Genomic DNA, 24,238 nt, shown 5'->3' with positions numbered 1-24,238 from the left:
CATTAATGCTGCCATCACAGAAGTGTAAATTACCTTTGCCAAGGGCACTGACACAGCCCCATACCATGACAGACCCTGGCTTTTGGACTTGTTGCTGATAACAGTCTGGATGGTCCTTTTTGTCTTTGCACACAGTGTTCATTTTTTCCAAAAAAGACCTGGAATGCTGATTCATCTGACCTCAATACACGTTCCCACTGTGTGATGGTCCATCCTATATGCTTCCGAGCCCAAAGAAGTTGATGCCGCTTCTGGACATGGTTAACATAAGGCTTCTTTTTTGCACAGTAAAGTTTAGTGCTTGACAAAGGTTTGCCAAAGTAATCCCTCACCCATGTGGTTATATCAGCTATTGTTGAGTGGCGGTTCTTGATGCAGTGCCGTCTGAGTGATCGAAGATCATGGGCGTTTAGCTTAAGCTTGCGCACTTGGCCTTTATGCACTGAAATTCCTCCTGATTTCTTTAATTGTTTAATGATATTATGCACTGTAGAGGGAGAAATATGCAAAGAAGGTTTTCATCACATACACACTAAGAGTCAGACAACATTTCTGGCCTCGCCTTCAAAAATGATTATCAGAGCCAAAACACCAACAGAGGATGGGGACAGGTCATCAATTAATAAAAAAAAAAGTCTTAACTATACAGTACAATGACTGTTTTATTATGACATACTGTACAGAAAAAGTCCATTACCTGTATACATGATCATTCCTTTATAATTCATTTTACATAAAACATAAACAAATAAGGCTGATTTACAAAATCTGGGCTTTGGCAAAACATCGAGACAAAAGGATTGTGATGATAATCACACTTCATTTTATTAAAGCACTCAATTGTTGCTTGATCATGTAAAACCTGAGAAAGTTCATAGAGAAAATGAAAATCAGACAAATTTACAGGTTACAAAGAACTAATTTAATCAGCATTAAAAGATTGAGTCAATAAGAAAAAACATGCACATACATTTGTAAACAATTTTAAAATAGTTGGGGGGTGAGGGGGGCAGGAATTTTCATGTTTGGGGAAGAAAACAGAATTACCTCAAATATTTTTCTGTTTTCTGAATACTGACCATGGATTCATGAAAAACTGAACAGAAAATGTACATACAGAGTCATTGATTTAGCTTGTTTTACATTGTGCTGTTAAACCCAGTCATTTTTTTTGTTCTTCAGAAAAGCCATACGCTGGTCCTTAAGCTGAACTTTAAATGTTAAACAGCACTGTAAGGAAAAAAAAAAAACTTATTTCAGTCACGCAACATTTGTAGCTAAAAAAAAAAAAAAATTTAAGCAAAGCCTATACACACAAGCCCTTTTACCATTAAATGACTTTATTCATCAGTAATGTACCTGACATGCATGCTGTGGGATGTTATAGGAAGTCCTTTTATTTTGACAATATGCTGGCCCCAAAAAGAATGATTAACATTGTCCTTGTGTTTGAAGGCTGCTGAAAACATGAATGAATGATTTATTTCAGTTGCTCTGGTTAGGCATCGCCACAGTGGATTGATCGTCTGCATATTAGATCTGGCATTGTTTTTACTCTGGATGCCTTTCCTTCTATTTATTTGGGCTTGGGTTCGGCACTATATGTGCCCACCACTGGCTAGGGTCTTGTAACACCATACCATGCGCCTTCTGTATTTCTAAGCCCAGTACAGTATTTAAACCCCTGGAACACAGGCACTGATGTTACCAGTAGTGTGGATCTTACCACCAGTAGCCCCTCTACTTATTCAAGGTGCTGATTGTGACATGTACAACATCAGCACTCTTGACTGTGTACAGTATCACTCATGGCCCTGTAGCTTCTAATTTAAGGCAGACCTGGTTTTTGGTGGTTCCTATGTTCCTTCTGACCACTTGGTCAAATTTCCACTTAGCATTAAGTGACCGTTAGGGCTTTCTTTCTGCCTTTCAGAAGAGACAACTGTTCCATGTACATTAGTGAGTAAATCTAAGTTGCTGAATGTGTATTTTTAACCCAGCACATTTTCATAAAACCTAAAGTTATTAGGAATGTGTTTCAGGTGTTCAGTCAACCATTTTTGGAACACTCCTGTTTGCTCTAGTCCCCTGTGTACAAGCCAGGTCCAATTGTACCTTAATTCCTGTTGTTTTGAAACAGGATGTGTAAAAGTTGGCTGGTGTCCTCATACTTTTGGCTCTAACCTTTGATTTTTAGTTTAACTGAAATCTGAATGCACAGTCATTGCTGTTAAGAATGGATGCAACTGGCCGCTCAGGTAACACAGTGGTAAAACACACGCTGGAACCAGAGTTGGGATCACGAATACATCGTATCGAATCTCAGCTCTGCCTACCGGCTAGGGCTGAGCGGCCTCATGAACAACAAATGGCCTGTTGTTCAGATATGGGCGGGACTAAGCCGGATGGGGTATCTCTCCCATGACTGGTGCAATTACGACCTCTGCTGGCTGACTGATGGTGCCTGCACAGAGATGAGAAAAGAGTGCTCTCAGGGTGTGTCTCTCTGTACACAACGCTGAGCTGCACTGCACTCGTCGAAGTGCAGGTGATAAAATGCATACGGCATGCTGCCCACGTGTCGGAGGGGGCATGGGTTAGCTTCGTTCTCCTCAGTCAGAGCAGGGATTGGCATTGGTGGAGAGGAAGCATGACGCAATCGGGCAATTGGACATGCTAAGGGGGAGAAAAAGGGGAGAAAATGCATAAAGTAAATATAGTGGATGCAACTTATAATCTAAAGTGTGTGAACGTAAGAGTAACGGAAGCCACAATGTGCGACATTGCTTAACACCACATTGTGTGTACCAGGTAATTCGTTAATAAAAAGGTGCAAACGGTAAATTGGCCTGTATTGCTAAGGTAACCCAGTATTTATACAGGTTTAGAGTGTGAACGGCGTATCTGTGCTACTTTTCTAACTAATCTAGTGTTCAAAAGAATTTTTTTTTAAAGTGTTAAAAGGCAGTATTGTAAATATATTAGCAGTACAAAGTCGATACATACACATTATTTTGTGTTAAAATAGCAATCTGGCAGTTTTAAAAAAAAGGAAAAAACAAATCCATACGTGAGAGTACATTGTGACATTACCTGTATGCATCAATATAGTCTATATATTTTATATTGCACTAAGATCATTGGTTAACTTGGTCCGCCCCGTTGGAGTGATGGACAGGCCACGTGACCAATCCAATCCTTCCAAAAAGGAAACAGAAAGCAGAAGTCTGATAGAAAGCATGTAGACATTGTGGATTAAGTAATAGAGAATATGCAGGAAGTCTTCCACTTCTTCCTCTTCTTTTCTCATCCATTCCTTTCTTCAGCTCTGTGTTTATCCTTCAGATGTTTTACTGATCCCTCGACTCGTACAGCAGTTTGGCCGCCTGTTGATGGAAAGAAGAATGAATGAATCAAATGTGAAGGGAGTGGCAGAGTTGTATCAGATTCGATTGCAGACTTTTTTTTTCTTTTTTTATGCATTTTAATTCGAATGGGAAATACAGTGGAAGCAGGTTTATATTAAAAGTAGGAACAAACTCTACCATACTTTCCCTACTGGTAAGATATCTGGTCCTGAGTTAAAAAGCAGTAAAACACACTAGTCGGTTCGAATCTCTGTCTGCCATCCAGCAGGCTCTTGTTCTTATGTTGGACCTTATAAATGATGCAATTATGACCTCTGCTGCCTGATTAATGGTGGTGCCTGCACAGTGACGAGGGATAATGCGTTGATCAGGGTGTGGCTCTCCGCACACAAAGCTGAACTGCATATGAATTCGCCTCGTGCAGGTGAAAGAGGGTGTGTGTGTTAGTCATGACTCTCATCAATCGAGGTGGAGATCAACATCAGTAGAGAGGAGGTGTAATGCAATCAGGTAATTGGATACGACTAAATTGGGAGAAAAATTGGGAAAAAATGCTAAAGAAATTTCCAGTCTTGATACCAAATCTTACCTGCAGTTTGATATTTGCCCATAAATTTAGAAAGTTGTACATTTCCACTTATTTGCCATTGGCTTTACCAATTGTAGAATTTTTAAATAATGATAATAGCATTCTAAATAATGACAAGGCAGGCTGAATAAACCAAACGTGAACGCTGCATTAAGTAGCTTGTAGCTAAGTAGCTTACTAAAGTACTTGAGCTGTTCCAATAATGATTATAAACACCAATCAGACAAATTATAAGGACCACCCCCCAAAAAATGCATGACATTTCTCTTTTCGCATGTCATGGTCAGGGATATATTAAATTCTAGGCTCATAGGAGTTACTGGACAGGATAAAGACCCGAGTGACTTTTACAAAGGCCTAATCATGCGACTATGCAGCCCCCTACACAAGGGTTCGATGCACTGCGTTGTTCCCCATTCACATCACCACCAGTATTACAACATTTTGCAATGTGAGCCACAGTCGCTTTTCTATTGGTCGGTACCAGAAGTGATGGCCATTTTTGTCCTTGGCATTGAGTCTTGGCCTACCCCAGGGTTTTTCCCTTTTTCCCAAAAAAATGGATCGCAGTGAACAATAATAATTAAACAGATTTTAACAGGCATATAAATTATAAATATATACAGTGGGGAAAATAAGTATTTGATCCCCTGCTGATTTTGTAAGTTTACCCCCTTACAAAGACTTGAACAGTCTATAATTTGTATGGAAGGTTTATTTTAACAGAGAGAGACAGAATATCAACAAAAAATCCAGAAAAAAAACATTAAATAAAAGTTATAAATTAATCTGTATTTAATTAAGGGAAATAAGTATTTGATCCCCTACCAACCAGCAAGAATTCTGACCCCCACAGACCGGTTATGTGCACAAAAGGCACACAAATTAGTCCTGTCCCTGTATAAAAGACTCCTGTCACAGAATCAGTTTCTTCCGTTCAAATCTCTCGACCACCATGGGCAAGACCAAAGAGCTATCAAAGAACGTCAGGGACAAGATTGTAGACCTGCACAAGGCTGGAATGGGCTACAAGACCATCAGCAAGAAGCTTGGTGAGAAAGAGACCACTGTTGGTGCGATCATTCGAAAATGGAAGAAATACAAGATCACAGTCAATCACCCTCACTCTGGAGCTCCATGCAAGATCTCACCTGGTGGGGTAAGAATGATTCTGAGAAAGGTGAGGTCAGCCCAGAATTACATGGGAGGAGCTTGTCAATGATCTCAAGGGAGCTGGGAGCACAGTCACCAAGAAAACCATTAGTAACACACTTCGCCGTAATGGATTGAGATCCTGCAGTGCCCGCAAAGTCCCTTTGCTCAAGAAGGCTCATGTACAGGCCCGTCTGAAGTTTGCCAATGAACACCTGAATGATTCAGAGAAAGCTTGGGAGAATGTGATATGCTCAGATGAGACCAAAATTGAGCTCTTTGGCATCAACTCCACTCGCCGTGTTTGGAGGCAGAGAAATGCCCAGTGGGGATGGTGTTCTTGGGGTCATATCCAGCATTTCTCTGCTCCCAGCTCCCTTGAGATCATTGACAAGCTCCTCCCGTGTAATTCTGGACTGACCTCACCTTTCTCAGAATCATTCTTACCCCACCAGGTGAGATCTTGCATGGAGCTCCAGAGTGAGGGCGATTGAATGTGATCTTGTATTTCTTCCATTTTCGAATTATCGCACCAACAGTGGTCTCTTTCTCACCAAGCTTCTTGCTGATGGTCTTGTAGCCCATTCCAGCCTTGTGCAGGTCTACAATCTTGTCCCTGACGTCCTTTGATAGCTCTTTGGTCTTGCCCATGGTGGTCGAGAGATTTGAACAGAAGAAACTGATTCTGTGACAGGAGTCTTTTATACAGGGACAGGACTAATTTGTGTGCCTCATGGGCACATAACCGGTCTGTGGGGGTCAGAATTCTTGCTGGTTGGTAGGGGATCAAATACTTATTTCCCTTAATTAAATACAAATTAATTTATAACTTTTATTTAATGTTTTTTTCTGGATTTTTTGTTGATATTCTGTCTCTCCCTGTTAAAATAAACCTTCCATAAAAATTATAGACTGTTCAAGTCTTTGTAAGGGGGTAAACTTACAAAATCAGCAGGAGATCAAATACTTATTTTCCTCACTGTAAATAAATAAATAAATACATATTTATAGGCATATAAATATATAATTGCACTGGTTTGACACAAAGGCTTCTAAATCTGCATTGTCACTTTAAATGTCTAGGTTTTTAATATTGGGACCTCTGTTTTTCAAGTGTTATATTTTAGTGCTGTATGTTTCATACTTCTTGTGTCAGTGTATATATATTTGCGCTTTAGTGTGTTTATTCTAGTGTGTTTATTCTATTTTTATATTCTTCTTATTCTAGGTTTATTGTTTTAATTAATGTTTAGTGTTGCACCATGGGTCAGAGTAACGTAATTTCAATCCATTGTATGTCCTGTACATATTGCTGTATTGACAATAAAGCAACTTTGACTTTGAAACTGAAACTTGTATGCGAATGCCCCCTTGTGGAGAGAATATTTATTTCTATATTAGGATTTTAACGTCATGTTTTACACACTTTGGTTACATTCATGACAGGACAGGACAGGACAGGGTCTTAATATTACATGTTACTGGTACCTTGTGCATGGCAGCGAGCCAGGTGGAGGCACTCTTCTTGTCGTCGGCAGCCTCCATGCGAAGCTGCTGTGAATCCTGTGAGCCGGGAGGCTTGTAGTGCAGCAGCATGCCTGTCGCACGGGACGCACCGTCTACGAGAGAGGTCAGACTTAAGAGATTTAGATTGAAATTATGATTGTTATAAGATTTCTTTTGTTTGGGATTACAGACACTGACTAAGGGCATCAATGGATGCTGACAATCACTTCATGCCATAAAAAAAGATATGCTTTCCTAATACCATGCAAATTGTGCCAACAAACACAAAACAAGACGTTCACAACAAAGCATGCAAACTGGATTAAATGGTAGAAGCCCTTCCTTCTTAAATAATGAACTTTCTCAGCAAGCTAGACCTTCAGGGTGTTTTTACACTGGTCGCCGTTTATATGGTGAAAATCAGCTTGGTTCTTTTGCAATTGCTACAGTGACTGCCGTTAGTGTTTGGCAAGCTGTGGTAAACTGCACTGTGACCAAATAAACCAGACCCGATGAGCAATAGTAGGATTTCTGTCTAATCTTTTAATGTTCCTTATACTTCCCATCACCCACTAGCTTGCTTAACTCTTGGTTTATGTTTACTGGTTCATGCATTCTCATTGATGAAGTCTTTAATGTCAAACACAATCAGGGACAATTTTGTATCCCAAGTCACCTCACTTGCATGTCTTTGAACTGTGGGTGGAAACCAGAGCTCCAGGAGGAAACCCACGCAGACACGGGGAGAACATGCAAACTCCACACAGAAAGGACCCGAACCGCTCCACCTGGGAATCAAACCCAGGACCTTCTTGCTGTGAGGTGTAAGGGAAAAAAAGGAAGGACATCTCTCCGAACTTGTCATAATTGGGTCCATGCTGTAATTCTTACAGCGGCAGCAGTGCTACCCACCGGGCCACCCTACTTTTAAATTAACACTGGCGCCCTGTGCAAACATACCCGAGTTTAGACGTTCTCACAATGTGACGGCTTAGATGGTGAGTGCTCCGAGCATATGTAGGCTACATGTAACCATCATCATCATTTATTTATTGTCAGCCAACATTACAGTGAAAATCAGTTTAGAAGCTCACCATGGCTGCAGAGTTAACACCAGAGGTGGAAATAAGACTAAAATATTGTACTCAAGTAAAAGTACTATTACTTTAATGAATTTTTACTTAAGTACGAGTAAAATTACTAGTCTAAAAATCTACTCAAGTAAAAAGTAACTCATTTAAAATGTACTCAGAGTAAACGTTACTTAGTTACTTTTTTAACAGGAGAGGGTGTCTCCAAACAGGACAAGTCAATATATCTCACAATAGTTGTTTTTAATTAAAATATAATAGAAAAAAACATGTTGATACAACATTTAAAACATTTAGGGGTGTGTAATGTGTCATTTTAGTACAGACCATCCCATAAAACATTTTCAAACTGTATAACCACTGAAGTTGGCATTAATTGTGGAATCTATAGACCAGCCTTCTTTTCATCACCGACAAATACCAAACAACAGTCATACTGCAAATTTCATTGTGACTTTCACTAAATGACCCAAAGAAAACCTTCAAGATGTAAGACAAAACTTTGCCATTCTTTGACATCAGACTATGTTGTCAAATAACGAAACATGAAACTCCAAACATGTTAAACTTTTAAAATCACCCTTCCCTACTCTATACCTAGATTACAGCTCCTTTATTTTAGCACTAGTTTATTTTCCATTGCAGAATTCACTGCAGCAGTTTCCCAGACCCAGATTGTAAAATCTACTCTAAAAAGTACACAAAAAACTACTCATACAGTAATGCGAGTAAATGTAATTCGTTACTTTCCACCTCTGGTTAACACATAAAACAACAGATGTAACTGAAGGTTTTGATATACAGTAGAACGGTCTAAACATTTTGAGAACCACTGCTCTTAGTGTCATGTGGTGGGAAAAACTATGGAATGGGGGTGGGGGTGGGGGTGGGGGGTGGGTTACAAGGACACAGGTAGATCTGGAAGAGAAAGAGATGGGTGCTAACCTTCTGATATATACTGACTGTCCAGCAGAGTGGTGTATGTGTGAATTTCTTTCTCTGAGCCCATAAAAGAAACAAAGCGTCAAGCATCCCAGAGACAAAAAGTGAAGACTGGCATTATGTTAGGTGTAAATACAAACAAACATGTTAGAAACAGCAAAAAGCAAAATTACAGAAATTTATTAATACATTTTTATAAGTTGCATTGAAAAAAATGCACAAAATCCCCACCTACTGAACTAAACAGTAGCATATAAGCATGCCAAGTATGCAATTTAGTTATATAAAATGGACAAGTTGGCAAATGGACGAAAAGATCCGTGCTGACTGAGACAGGAACCAACAGTAGTTCATGAATCAATAATCGCAGGACGTTTGTGGTGATCGGTGTGGAAAGCCGATGAGCTTTTAAAGCCGGACATCTCTCTTAATGCAAGAAGCATTACTGTGCTGGAGTGCACCTTCGGGACGTGGCAGAACATGGATTTTACATCATGAATGTGCAGCCGATGACTTTTCAGCATTTTCAGCAATGCCGTTGTTACCTCGGAGCGAAATCTAAGAGAACTGAATATCTGGCTAAGGGTATGTGGGTGCTCCTGTACATGTTTGAATTCAGGTGTTTCAGCCCCTCGTACTGCAAACAGATGCTTTAAAAAACAAAAATCTATTATAGAACATAACATACATGCTTTTTTTTTAAATATATTTTGTTTATGCATTTTCTCCCCTTTTTTCTCCCCTTTAGTGCGTCCAATTGCCCGATTGCATCACGCTTCCTCTCCACCAATGCCGATCCCTGCTCTGATTGAGGAGAACGAAGCTAACCCACGCCCCCTCCGACACGAGGTCAGCATGCCGTATGCATCTTATCACCTACACTTTGATTGTCAGCACTGTTTACGGAGAGACACACCCTGACAGCACTCTTTTCTGTGCAGGCGCCATCAATCAGCCAGCAGAGGTCGTAATTGCATTAGTTATGAGAGAGAGACTCTATCCGGTTTAATCCCACCCATATCTGAACAACAGGCCAATCGTTGTTCATGTGGCTGCTCAGCCTAGCCGGCAAGCAGAGCTAAGATTCGATACGATGTGTTCGAGATCCCAGCTCTGGTTCTGCTGCACCACCTGAGGTCAGCATAAATGCTTTTAACTATTTATTTATTTATTTATTGTGATTTTAACGTCATGTTTTACACACTTTGGCAACATTCATGAGAGGACAGGTAGTTACTGGTTACACAAGATTCATCAGTTGAAGTTGAACGGACAATTTTGTATCTCCACTTCACTGCACTTGCATGTCTTTGGACTTTGGGAGGAAACCCACACAACACAGGAAGAACATGCAAACTCCACACAGATAGGATCCGGACCGCCCCACCTGGGGATCAAACCCAAGACCTTCTTGCTGTGAGGCAACAGTGCTACCCATAGAGCCACTATGCCGCCCCATGCTTTCAACTTTGTGGTACAATCATGCTGAATTCCAAAAGGACCTTTCCTAATCTGTTGCCATATGTCCTTTAAGACATTTCCAGTGGCCTGCATTGTCAACCCTATTAAATATCTCTGGAATGAACATGGATTCTTCTTGTCCAACCTGACCCAGCAATTGTTGTTTCCACAAAATGGGCACAAATTCCAACAGACACAGTCCAAAAAGTTGTGAAAAGCATTTCTAGAAAAGTGAAGGCTACTACGGGTGCAAGGGAAACTGTATGTGAATGTCCAAGGTTTTGGCATTGTAAAAACAACAAGTTCACTGTCAGGTGTCTGCATACTTTTGGCCATGTTTAACACATCTGTGTCATTTTATGGCATGATTGGTATATTTTTAAGTCTGCTTATTGTGTCTTGTCTTTATTTCGTGGGTCCATTTTATATTTTCGTCTTCATTTTTATGGCTGCAAGGCAGTTTAAAACTGTTAAACTAAATGTAAGAAGCACTGTTTTTAAAGTGCATTTTCCATTCTGTCCTAACTTTTTCTAATTTGTGATCATAGATAGGTCTGCTGTAGCTGCAGGTTCAAAGCAAAAGAATCAACAGTCCAAAAGCAGTCAACCAAGCAAAAAATTCATCCACTTGTTCGATGAGTTAGCCTTGATATCAGATGAAGCTCCTGCCTGTCTGGCATGAAACTGAGCAGCACTGTGTACTCATATTTCACATCGATCAGCTGTTAAGTGTAAATATCGACCCAGGAAGACAAATAAACACAGAACCAAGCAGAAACGAGGGCACAGTGCCCAATTTCCTTTGAGGCTTGTTAAAAATGATGAGCTATATCCACTGAATGTGCTTTTCGGATTATAATGTTACATTCCTGTAGACAGAAATGTTGAAGATATGACGAATACAAAGTCAAAAGTTGACATACTCTTCTAAGAGAGATGCACCGATGGCTCCTGGGGCATCTGGTAGCAGGACATTACCAGCAGGACATTACCAGCAGGACCTTCACCCACTACGCAGCCCCATACACAGAAGGGTTCAATAGACTGTGTGTTGTGCCACATTTAGCTCGTCACCAGGATTAAGATAATCTACAGTTAGAGCCACAGAAGGTCTACTGTTGGTCTGTACTTGGCCGCCCAACGACCAGTAGATACTTGTCCCTCCTTGGACCACTGTCTGTGGGTACTCACTATGGCTGCCTGTCAGTACCCCTTGCTGTTTCTGAGATGGTTCAACCAAGGGGTCTGCCATTATGTTTTGGCCCTTATGAAGGTCACTTAGATCTTCATGACTTAACACGTGAACTGGGAGGAACTATCCACCCAATCAGCTCTATATTTAATAGATCTCTGAGCACAACATGGACAATTCTTACAAAACAGGCATTGCTATAGACATTTTTGAGAGGTGGTTGTAATGTTTTGGTTGCTCGTTGCAGAGTACAAGCCTCCTATGTATATGTGAACGTTTGATTCAGGTGAAACTTTCACATTTGTTTATCTATTTATTTAATGATCTATTTATTTATTAGGATATTATTTTAACATCATGTTTCACACACTTTGGTTACATTCATGATAGGACAGGCAATCACTGGCTACACAAGATTCACCAGTTCAAGTCTTTAATATCAAACACAGTCATGGACAATTTTGTATTTCTATTTCACTTCACTTGCATGTCTTTGGACTGTGTGAGGAAACCGGAGCGTCTGGAGGAAACCCACCCAGACACTGGAAGAACCAGCAAACTCCACACGGAAGGGACCCGGACCCCTCCACCTGGGAATCGAACCCAAGACCTTCTTGCTGTAAGGTGACAATGCTGCCTACCAAGCACCATGCCGCCCTCTGGTGGAACTTCAAACACCTTGACAAAATTTCCTAGAAAGTTCAAACTATAGGACTGACTTAACTGTGGTCTTTTGGGCCTTACCTCCAGAAGTCGAGCCCTCTGTTAGCACCTGCATGCTGGAGATCCGAGACAACTCCACCTCAAAATGGCTTTCTCCATCCAGAAACAAATATCTGATAAGAGTCAACACATTCTATCTTACATTTTATAAAGTTCATGAATTCCATGCATTCCATGAATTGTGTGTGTGTGTGTGTGTTACCTGTGGTTGTTTGACAGTCTGCATGTCATGGTCTCTGATTTCTCCGAAGAGCCTACTGTAACCACAAACGTGCCACCTATGAAAGTCAAGTTAAGAGTCAAGTCCTTGAACAGCTGAACATGACAAACCTCTATAAAAAAGAGCATAAACAACAAGCAACATAGCCAAAGTATATGGACACCTGTTAACAGGCATGGCATCCCAATCTAAAATCAGACACTTTTACGGCTTTATCATCCTTCACTCTTCTGGTAAGGCTTTAAAGAAGATTTGGGAGTGTGTCAATGGATTGCTGAGTTGACCAGTCTGTGCAGAGCCCTGACCTAACTGAAGACCTTCAGGATGAAAGTAAATGCCGACTGTGAGTCGGCCCTTATTGCCCAAAGTCAGTGTCCAATCTCACTATTGTTCTTGTGGCTTAATGGAAATAGATTCCTGCAGTCATGTTTCAAAATCTCGTGGACAATTCATAAATAAGGATTAACTCCACATGATCAAAAATGGCTTTGAATAAGCCTAGCGGTTAAGGTAATGGACTAGTAATCAGAAGGTCACTAGTTTAAGCCCCACCACTGCCAGGTAGCTGCTGTTGGTCCCTTGAGCAAGGCCCTTAACCCTCAATTGCTCAGACTGTATTAGGGATGTCCCGATCCGATCTCAAAGATCGGAATCGGGGCCGATCAAGGCATTTTTAACTGATCGGAAATCGGCTTTACTAATGCCGATCATAACCAGATCTTTTGTTTTACTTTTTGTTTATGTACGCTGTGTGGAAATACTTTAAATTGGAAAGTGAAACGAGTCCAACAGCGGTGTAATGTCTGCAATGCGAGCGTTTCACGAGGCGGTAGGAGCAGAGCTGCGTTCATTACTGTAGAATTTTACTGTTTATATGGTGTGTGAGTCGAGGATCACTCCGGTTTACAAAACAATAACTTTTAATCCGAGTATGAAAACTTCAGGACCATAACATGCAGCGTTACGAGTTTACGTGTTACAAGACTGAACGACATCTCAGTATCAAGCACTCTGATTGGCTTAGTTATGTAACCGAGCATCGTAGTGATGCACTCGCTTAATAAAGAAATAAAATACACGGTATATTCACAAATTGTCGGGAGCAAAACACTTTATTAACTTCTTCTGTTACTGTACTGAATCGCGGACAGCTAGAGCCGAGCACGCTATCCCATGCACTATGGAAGCCCCAAAGGGTCAAAACACACTCACTCCATCAAACCATTGTCACAATACAAGCACTTTAAGAACTGGCTTTCCTTCATAACAAAAGAGTGACTTTCCATTTTATTTTGGTATTCAGGTTTTACTGTAATGCTGTTAAGTAACTTATTTGTTTTTTTATATTCAAGTTAAGCTGCTACACCACTTGTGAGTGGAGATTTTTGTTCATTTTTAGTGTATCACTGCATTAAACATAATTATGTTCTTTGAATATAAAGTTCAAAGTGAAACTGTAATTATCTCACTTCATTTTTACTACAATGCTGCACTAGGTTTGTTTACTTTTATTTTGTAAAAGAACATTAAGCAATAGCTTGGATGCAGGCAATTTTTTTCCTACAGCACTGCAGAGCTATTCAGTTGTTAAACATATACATTGGATTAATTTGAATAACTGTAATGTACTTGAAGTGTGCACTGTGTGAACAGTATTATCTAGTTCTTATCTAGACAATATCTACAAAATACAAGTATCGGTTTGAGAATCGGTATCGGATCGGGATCAAAATTAAAGATCGGGATCGGGAACAAAAAAACGTGATCGGGACATCCCTAGACTGTATACTGTACATGTAATGCAAGTTGCTTTGGATTTAATTGGTGCAGCAATTGTAAATGTAATCAAGCTGTCAGCATGGTCTAGACCAGTGTTTAGGGCAGTTGTAGCCTTGCAGGTAAGGTATTGGACTAGAGATCAAAAGGTCACTAGTTCAAGCCCCACCACTGCCAGGTTGCCACTGCTGGGCTCTTAAGGCCCTTAACCCCCATTTGCTTAGACAATATACTGTCACAGTACTGTAAGTCGCTTTGGATAAAAGTGTCTGCTAAATGCCATAAATGTAATTGTAAAATAATTGGGTGTTAGGTGTCCACAAACCTTTGGTGGCCAAGTCTATTTTTTTTCTGACCTGCACTCCATCAGAAATCTTGGGAATTACACGATATGGCCAAATAATGTATATTTGGACAGATGACAATTACACATACAGTGTATCACAAAAGTGAGTACACCCCTCACATTTCTGCAAATATTTCATTATATCTTTTCATGGGACAACACTATAGACATGAAACTTGGATATAACTTAGAGTAGTCAGTGTACAACTTGTATAGCAGTGTAGATTTACTGTCTTCTGAAAATAACTCAACACACAGCCATTAATGTTTAAATGGCTGGCAACATAAGTGAGTACACCCCACAGTGAACATGTCCAAATTGTGCCCAAAGTGTCAATATTTTGTGTGAGCACCATTATTATCCAGCACTGCCTTAACCCTCCTGGGCATTGGATTCACCAGAGCTGCACAGGTTGCTACTGGAATCCTCTTCCACTCCTCCATGATGACATCACGGAGCTGGTGGATGTTAGACACCTTGAACTCCTCTACCTTCCACTTGAGGATGCGCCACAGGTGCTCAATTGGGTTTAGTCCATCACCTTTACCTTCAGCTTCCTCAGCAAGGCAGTTGTCATCTTGGAGGTTGTGTTTGGGGTCAGTTTTCGAAGGGAGGGGATCATGCTCTGTTTCAGAATGTCACAGTACATGTTGGAATTCATGTTTCCCTCAATGAACTGCAGCTCCCCAGTGCCAGCAACACTCATGCAGCCCAAGACCATGATGCTACCACCACCATGCTTGACTGTAGGCAAGATACAGTTGTCTTGGTACTTCTCACCAGGGCGCCGCCACACATGCTGGACACCATCTGAGCCAAACAAGTTTATCTTGGTCTCGTCAGACCACAGGGCATTCCAGTAATCCATGTTCTTGGACTGCTTGTCTTCAGCAAACTGTTTGCGGGCTTTCTTGTGCGTCAGCTTCCTTCTGGGATGACGACCATGCAGACCGAGTTGATGCAGTGTGCGGCGTATGGTCTGAGCACTGACAGGCTGACCTCCCACGTCTTCAACCTCTGCAGCAATGCTGGCAGCACTCATGTGTCTATTTTTTAAAGCCAACCTCTGGATATGACGCCGAACACGTGGACTCAACTTCTTTGGTCGACCCTGGCGAAGCCTGTTCCGAGTGGAACCTGTCCTGGAAAACCGCTGTATGACCTTGGCCACCATGCTGTAGCTCAGTTTCAGGGTGTTAGCAATCTTCTTATAGCCCAGGCCATCTTTGTGGAGAGCAACAATTCTATTTCTCACATCCTCAGAGAGTTCTTTGCCATGAGGTGCCATGTTGAATATCCAGTGGCCAGTATGAGAGAATTGTACCCAAAACACCAAATTTAACAGCCCTGCTCCCCATTTACACCTGGGACCTTGACACATGACACCAGGGAGGGACAACGACACATTTGGGCACAATTTGGACATGTTCACTGTGGGGTGTACTCACTTATGTTGCCAGCTATTTAGACATTAATGGCTGTGTGTTGAGTTATTTTCAGAAGACAGTAAATCTACACTGCTATACAAGCTGTACACTGACTACTCTAAGTTATATCCAAGTTTCATGTCTATAGTGTTGTCCCATGAAAAGATATAATGAAATATTTGCAGAAACTCACTTTTGTGATACACTGTATATGAGTTCTAAGAACATGCCATTCCAAAACCACAAAACCCCTTTGTGGTTAATACAGCCAAAACTGGAGTGTGTCTGTGGGAATTCATCTCCCTTCAGCCAAAATTGAGGAAATGCCTAAATAGGGGTCAGACACTGATGTTGGACTGTCAGCATTCCATTAAATTCAGAAATATTTAATTGGTTTTGAGACCCTTCGTCGTTATGGACCCCATTCTTGGCACAGTGCCAAAAGAGAACTCCAGTTTTGCTATTGATGATTAGATCTTAAAGTTATGGGGCTGTGGTCAGAGCTCTGTGCAGGTCACTTGAGTAGCGAAGACTGTCCGAAAACCAATGAGCTCTCTACATGGACAGCATTTTATGTCATCCTATGTGTGCTGCAAAGAAGAAGGCTGTCCGAATTCTTGGGAAGTTAGCTGGCATGCTAGCGGGTCGTGTCACCTCAGCCCATTGATTTGAATGGTCTGAGGCTAACTGTGTTAGCTAAGTTTGTTTGTTTATTTTATGGTTTAACGCCATGTTAACACGTTGGTCACATTCATGGCAGGATCATTGAACTTTTATTTATTTATTTTCCAAGTCATAGTCTTTCTTGTTTCATCTTAGGTTTATTTATCTTCATATGTAAGTTCTCCGTTTTTTTTTTTGATTAAGCGGTTTAACATCATGTCTTCATGTAATTAATAATTGTGACTGAGAGGTGCTTCGTTAGATTTTTGATGTTTTCACAATTTTGTGATTAGTTCAGTTATTGCAAGAAATGTTCTTACTTTTTTATAGTGTTTAGAGTTGAAAACTTCTATCAGATTATTCGGGATTCCTAATTGATTTCTTATTGTGTGTTAGCTAAGTAAGTGAAAACTGCGGTGATGTAATTGCTGTCTAAGTAGTGTGTCTGAATAACCTGACTTATAGGTTTGATGTCTTATTAGAATCCTCTCTACTTAGGCAGCTACCTAGGTAGGCAGCAAGGCAGCTCACTAGGTTTTCAGACACACCCATAGTGTACATTCTAATGTGCAAGTATGTGTGTGTGATTGTGCATTCATTCACTCCTCATTCTTACCAGCAGTGAGACATTTGAGCTGCTTGTCATAAAACTCAAACTCTTTCTGTGAGGTGAGGCTGCATTCCCCGCACTGCCTGACCGGATCCACAAAACACATCCTGGGTAATGCCACCTTCTTACTGCAGCATTTATCGCAAAAACACCGACCACAGCGCCGACAGTGGTGCTGAAGAGACAAATAACAAGACACTCACATAACTTACATAAGAAGCAACATACTACACCTGAAAATATAATGACCAATAGTAAAACTACAGTTTTCACCTTGTATGGTCAAAAGTACTTAGTTTGTAACACTCACTATTACTGTTCTAGCATTACTGTGGCACTGTGCCCAGAATGAGGTCCATAACAATGATAAATATTTCTGGAATAAATGGAACGTTGACTGACCAACATCAGTGCCTGGGATATAAATCCCAGCAGACACATTCCAGAATCATGTGACAAGCTTTCAGGAACATCAATTGAAGCTTCCTTTAGTAACATCAGTGCCCAGCCTCTTTTGACTGAATGGGCACAAATTCCCACAGACTTCATAATCTTGTGGGAAGCCTTCTCAGAAAAGTGGCTGCTGTTATAGCTTATAGGATCACATAAAGATCACCGTATTTTAAGACCATTTGTTTTGGAAATGGGATGTCCGGCAAACTCAGTCAGGTGTCCAAATACTTTTGGCCATATAGTGTAGTTGGAGATTACAGAACAAAAAGTAATGTGAATAGAAAACCTGGATTCATTTACATTTTAAGCATTTAGCAGACGCTTTTATCCAAAGCGACTTACACGATGAGCGGAACACGATGAGCAGTTGAGGGTTAAGGGCCTTGCTCAGGGACCCAACAGTGACAAATGACTGGCCTGTACAGACTGCTTCAACCTGTACAGACTGCTTTGAATTTTATTACTTACCTTTCTGGTGATGAAGTCAAATTTTGTGTCACACTGCATGCATCTGGGACACTAAAACAACAGAACAAACAAGTTATTGATTACACAAGTCGGAAGAGATCAGAATAGCTTTTCTCTGGTTTCTCTGAATCTTTTAATGTTTGTTTGTTTGTTTGTTTATTAGGATTTTAATGTCATGTTTTACGCTTTGGTTACATTCATGACAGGAAAGGTAGTCACTCATTACACAAGGTTCATCACTTCACAAGGTTATCTCGAACACTTGGATGATTTTGTATCTCCAATTCACCTCACTTGCATGTCTTTGGACTGTGAGAGGAAACCGGAGCAGCTGGAGGAAACCCACATGTCCACCTGGGGGTCAAAGCTAGGACCTTCTTGCTGTGAGGCGACAGTGCTACTCACTTAGCCGCCCTTTGAATCTTTTAATAACGTTATGGACTGAACATGGCAAATGGTATATTCCTTGCAATCAGGCATTGAAAAAACATTGATCTTAAAGTGTTGGACTCTTCACTGAGGCAGTCGTCCAAAGCAGTGGCAGACTTTAACCCCTCCTTTCTCTTAAACAGCTGAAGGATTCTGGAGCATGTTGTTAATGCTCCTTTATTCATTATAGCATCAATAGTTACTTTTTAACTTGTACAAAACTGTACGATTATTCAACAGTTCCCAGTCAGACAATTCATCTTTCTCAACAGTTTGGAATGTGTTGCAAACATCAAGTTCAGAATATAGTAGGAGTAAATATAGTTTTTTGCTGTTTTAAAACCATTTTTTTACTGACGTCTGTCTACTCCTAGTCTACTCCTAGAAGAAACATCTGCAAAAACCCTGTTATTACATTTACATTTTCTGCATTTAGCAGACGCTTTTATCCAAAGCGACTTACAGTCTAAGCAACTGAGGGTTGAGGGCCTTACTCAATGGCCCAACAGTGGCAACCTGGCAATGGTGGGGTTTGAACCAGCTACCTTCTGATTACTAGTCCAGTACCTTAACCGCTAGGCTACAACTGCTAGACTATATAGGTAAGAGAACAGGACTTGTGTTATAAAACATTTATAAATTAGTAAAAAGATGGGTCTTTATTTGATGCTAGACTACTGTCCAAACAGACAGGGATAACTTGTTCCACCGCCTTGGTGCTAGTACAGAGAAGAGGCTTGATGCCTGTCTTCCTTAAGTCTAGACAAACCAGATTTGTAGCTAGAAGAACACATGGGACAAAATAAGATTTGATAAGTGCTTTTAAGTAGATTTATATCTGTAGTCAAGCATCATTGTTTAAAATTCAATGCAAGCAGCTACAGGAAGTCATTGGAGAGAGTGCGGCACTCGGATGACTCGGACTTGGGCAAATTAAAAACAGTGCAATTTTACACTAGTTGCACTAGGTCTGGTGATGCACATAGAAAGACGATATAACAACTGGACAGGAAGGAGTGTTTTTTTTTTTTTTTTAATTGAGATTCAATTAGGATAGAAACGATTAGTTATTCATTACACAAGATTTATCAGATGACAAGTTTAATGTCAAACACAGTCATGGACAATTTTGTATCTCTAATTCACCTCACTTTCATGTCTTTGGACTGAAGGAGGAAACTGGAGGAATCCCGGAGGAAATTCTCCCACAGAGAGAACATGCAAACTCCACACAGAAAGGACCCGGACCGCCCCACCTGGGGGTCGAACCCAGGACCTTCTTGCTGTGAGGCGACAGTGCTACCCACTGAGCCACCGTGCCGTCCTTTCAGATGATGTAATCTGACACCTGTCATTTATATTATGTCACATAGCTTCATGGCATGATCAACTTTTTCATTAGTTATGATGACGTAACTGCAGCTGCTGAGTTCTTCATTGTTACTTCTCCATATAAATAGGATTAGTTTGACAGCACCCAATGAAAACACAGAACAGTGGTTTCTTGCCAGGTTCTGCAAGAAACTCAATCTGCAATCCAAGAACCACCAAAAAGTGGTCTGTTGTATGGATGACACCATGAGTGTCCAAAGTAGAGCGAGCTTTACATCGATGTGGATTTAGAAGCTGCCCTTTCTTTGCTCATGACCCATGTTTGTGTGTGCAAATGACTGGCTGTATGCTTGATTGCACGTACCAGTCAGTAATGGGTGTGGCTGTAAAACCTTGTTTAAAAGAACGTCCACATACTTTTGTTCACGTAGTGCATTGTTATACTGAAATAAGATTTTATAAAAATAAAAAAAATTGTATTAATATAAGTATAAAAGTATACGGTTAATAAACAAACTAGCTGCATAACTTCATGAAATAACAATAATTGGGAATTCATTTCACTCTCAGTTCAAAGAGTTTCCAAAACACTAAGGCTGCATCCCAAACCGAATTCTACTCACTACATAGTACACTGGAATAGTACGTAGTTGTTGATATTTTAGCATACTACGTAGTAAACTCTACGCGGTTTGAATCACGATCTGAACTGGCTGGACACAGCCAACTAACAACGCCCCAACAAATGGTCAGTCGTTATAAGACGGTACATAACAACACATTCACTTTTATTGTGTCTTTTTTTTTTTTTAGCTTGTACCTCTTTGTCTGGAACCCACTGAGGCTCGGCTAACGAAAACGGACTGCCAAATGCTCCATTCTCCGGCACCATTCGCAGTCCACTCGGGCTTCGCACAAGCTTTTTGCCGTCAGGCACGGCTGACATTTTTTCACTAACTAACTACGTAGCTCCGACGTGAAGGCAGTACTGTTGTTGTTGTATTTGGATGTTTCCCAAATACCTTCCAGCTTCCTACTTAGGTCGCCTATAGAGAGCAAGAAATAGTTGTTTTCGCGACCTTTGTAGTGCAATTAACAGCAATGTGGTATTTTTAAACCCCTAGCATTTCTCAATGACACTGGCTGAATCTCAAATGGTCGCGTATACACTAGAGAAGTAAACTATGTAGGGTGAAAAGTTATAGCTGTAGAACTACGTGTAGCGCACTATACTTACAAAACCGATCAATTTGAAATACACGCTTTGTGTATTTACTTAACTACGCTGATGGTCAAATGGAAAGTCTGAAGTGATACATCTCGTATATTAAACGTTTATAAACAATTACATTCCAAATAAAGCCTATGTGCAATATAAGCAAACAAAAAACATGTTAGAATGTATTCAGTTTAAGGTATTAGCCTGAAAGGGCCATTCCAAAAATTACTTTTTATTTATTAGGATTTTAACATTATATCTACACACTTTGCTTACATTTATTTATTTATTATTATTTTATTATTAGAAAATGTAATTACCCGATTGCATTATGTTTCCTCTCTATTGATCTTGATATCCACCCTGGTTGAGGAGAGCTGAGACTGACACGTGCCCCCCTCCGACACGTGTGCAGTAGCCGACTGCATCTTTTTACCTCCACCAGGTGAGTTCATATGCGGATCAGCTTTGTGTATGGAAAGCCACACCCTGATCAATGCATTATCCCTCCCTGTGCAGGCAGCATCAATTAGCATCAGAGGTCATAATTGCATCAGTTACGAGGAATCCTCGTCCGGCTCCCACCCTGTATGAATAACATCCAATCGTTGTTCATGTAAGCGCCCAGCCTGACAGATAGCAGAGCTGAGATTCAAAACAACGAGTTTGAAATATCAGTTCTGGTGTGCTAGCGTGTTTTACCGTTGCGCCACCTGAGAGCCAACTTTGGTAACATTTATGGCAGGAGAGGTAATTACTGGTTACACAAGATTCATCAGTTCACAAGTTCAATATCAAACACAGTCATGGACAATTTTATATCTACAATTCACCTTACTTGCATTTCTTTGGACTGTGGGAGGAAACCAGAGCTCCCGGAGGAAACCCACACAGGCACGGGGAGAACTTGCAAACCCCCCAAAAAACGGATCCGGACCACTCCACCTGAAGAAGGACCCAGGACCTTCTTGCTGTGAGGTAACAGTGCTACCGACTAAGCCACGTCGCCACCCCCCAAAAATTTACTTTGTAAAATCATCAGTTTCTTGATTGACTAGATCATTCGCTACAAGAATTTGAAGCTATGAACTAGATGAATTATTGTGTTTATGGTATAATGATTTCTGTGACACTGGCAAAGAAACTTAAGCATAATATATATATATATATATATATATATATATATATATATATATATATATATATATATATATATATATATACATACTGTAATGTTTAACAATTGGCAAGTCGTTCTTTTCATAAATTTGTTTTTTTGTCCTTTTCTTATTTAAACATATCTTTAGTGATTGTGGGCAAAAACTTAATTTTATGTGTCCTAAATACCTCCGACTTATCAAGATGCTGCTTTGCAAACTGACATTCTTCAGATTTCACTGTTATGATAAAGTTTCAGATAATCTTTCTTACTGACGACTCTTTTATGCAAATTATATTTGTGCAAAGTAAAACAATGCACCATCACTCCTCCTGCTAAACCTGACAGCCAAACCTGTCAAGGCATTTGCTGTCATTTGAGAGTTTTGCCTTTTTGGCTACTGTGTAGAGTTTTTTATTTCTTTATTTTTTTGACTGTTGTTTTTGTGTTGTCTTAACACCTGCCCCTAGCTGCTTTTTCCTATTTTAATTAGTGGAAATTGCAAGCCACATGTGCCCTGGTTAGTCCATGATTGTTGAGTGTTAATACAAGGTGAAATGAGGAAGATTCTTGTTTCTACACTCACTGTCCATTTTATCAGCCCCACTTACCATATAGAAGCACTTTAAAGTTCGACAATTACTGACTGTAGTCCATCTATTTCTCTACATACTTTGTTAACCCCCTTTCATGCTGTTCTTCAATGCTTAGAACCACAGAAGAGGTATTTTTTAGGTGGATCGTTCTGACATGGTGGTGGTGTGTTAGTGTGTGTTGTGCTGGTATGAGTGGATAAGATACAGCAGCGCTGCTGGAGTTTTTAAATACCTCACTGTCACTGCTGGACTGAGAATAGTCCACCAACCAACAATATCCAGCCAACAGCGCCCCATAGGCAGCGTCCTGTGACCACTGATGAAGGTCTAGAAGATGACCAACTCAAACAGCAGCAATAGATGAGCGATCGTCTCTGACTTTACATCTACAAGGTGGACCAACTAGGTAGGAGTGTCTAATAGAGTGAGCAGTGAGTGGACATGGTATTTAAAAACTCCAGCAGCGCTGCTGTGTCTGATGCACTCATACCAGCACAATACACACTAACACACCACCACCATGTCAGTGTCACTACAGTGCTGAGAATGATCAACTACCTAAATACGTAGTACCTGCTCTGTAGTGGTCCTGGGAGAATCCTGACCATTAAAGAACAGCATAAAAGCAGGTTAAAAAGCATGTAGAGAAACAGATGGAGTACAGTCAGTAATTGTAGAACTACAAAGTGCTTCTATATGGTAAGTGGAGTGGATAAAGTGGACAGTGAGTGTAGAAACAAGAAGGTGGTTTTAATGTTCTGGCTGCTCGGTGTAAATTATATGAAGAATTTGTCGCTCTCTGCTGGTACTGTAGATCTTAAAACTCTATTACTTTGGCTGAATTTCAAACTGTTCCATATTGTATGAAATATACACTGTGTAGGACACAGATATCGATTATCAGGGACCCTAAATAGTGCATTAGTATAGGGATTGAAATGGATTTGAAATGCAGCCATCATTTAAATATATTATAACGTTAATTAACTCACTAGCGCCATCTGTTGTTGCGCTATGGTATTGCGTACAGTGTATTTTGGCCATAGAAATGCCACGGTGGCCTTAGCTAATGTGGTAAAGGTGTTTTCAGTAACCCAGCCGTTACGTGTGTGGAGGGAGAAAAAAAAAAAAAAAAGCGTTTAGCTTCACACATTTTAAGTGAACGTGGATTATGTTAAACCGTTTCTTCGTGTAAAGGGGGATTTATGAGCGGTGCAATCTGGATCGCGCTAACAGAAAAAAGAAGATAGAGGAATTATCTCGCTCCTCTCGGGAAAAACTTGTTCAGTCCAAGAACAAGATGTTCTCCAAATTCACCTCTATCCTGCAGCAAGCTGTGGAAGCGGTAAGAGTTCACTTACTGTGTATTGTTTTGGTGTTTAGATAAAGAAATGAGAACAATGTGAGTGGTATTGTTTCGGGTGCAAGGGCCTAGCCTGTCTACGGAAGCAGCGTACTTTTTAGTCCTGTAGGTTGCGGTTTGAGACACAGCCGTAGTGTGACAAGGTAACATGC

General features: G+C 40.5%; 2 protein-coding genes across 3 annotated transcripts in view; one reads left to right on the top strand and one right to left on the bottom strand.

Moving 5' to 3' along the window:
• Positions 1-800: 800 nt before the first annotated feature.
• zfyve21 (zinc finger, FYVE domain containing 21) lies at positions 801-20,706 on the bottom strand. 2 transcript variants are annotated; one of them, XM_062995777.1, is made up of 8 exons: positions 20,570-20,706; positions 17,989-18,039; positions 17,074-17,242; positions 12,227-12,302; positions 12,046-12,137; positions 8,652-8,705; positions 6,598-6,728; positions 801-3,386 (listed from the first exon to the last, which is right to left on the bottom strand). In XM_062995777.1, the coding sequence occupies exons 1-8, from the start codon at positions 20,693-20,695 to the stop codon at positions 3,351-3,353; spliced, it is 735 nt and encodes a 244-aa protein (XP_062851847.1). In that variant the 5' UTR covers positions 20,696-20,706; the 3' UTR covers positions 801-3,350. The 2 variants fall into 2 exon arrangements, with proteins under 2 accessions (XP_062851847.1, XP_062851846.1); XM_062995776.1 differs by lacking the exon at positions 8,652-8,705.
• A 3,236-nt stretch (positions 20,707-23,942) lies between these two features.
• Positions 23,943-24,238, top strand: part of fhip2a (FHF complex subunit HOOK interacting protein 2) — a 31,224-nt gene continuing 30,928 nt past the window's right edge. Inside the window, exon 1 of the mRNA XM_062994947.1 lies at positions 23,943-24,068. Coding sequence (XP_062851017.1) covers positions 24,024-24,068 — 45 coding nt within the window. The 5' untranslated portion in view covers positions 23,943-24,023. The remainder of the gene's footprint in view (positions 24,069-24,238) is intronic.

This window comes from Trichomycterus rosablanca, chromosome 5 (assembly GCF_030014385.1).
Source record: "Trichomycterus rosablanca isolate fTriRos1 chromosome 5, fTriRos1.hap1, whole genome shotgun sequence".
In the NCBI taxonomy this organism is placed as follows: domain Eukaryota; kingdom Metazoa; phylum Chordata; class Actinopteri; order Siluriformes; family Trichomycteridae; genus Trichomycterus; species Trichomycterus rosablanca.
The sequence above is the reverse complement of the archived record's forward strand: the minus strand, read 5'-3'. Positions and strand labels throughout refer to the sequence as shown.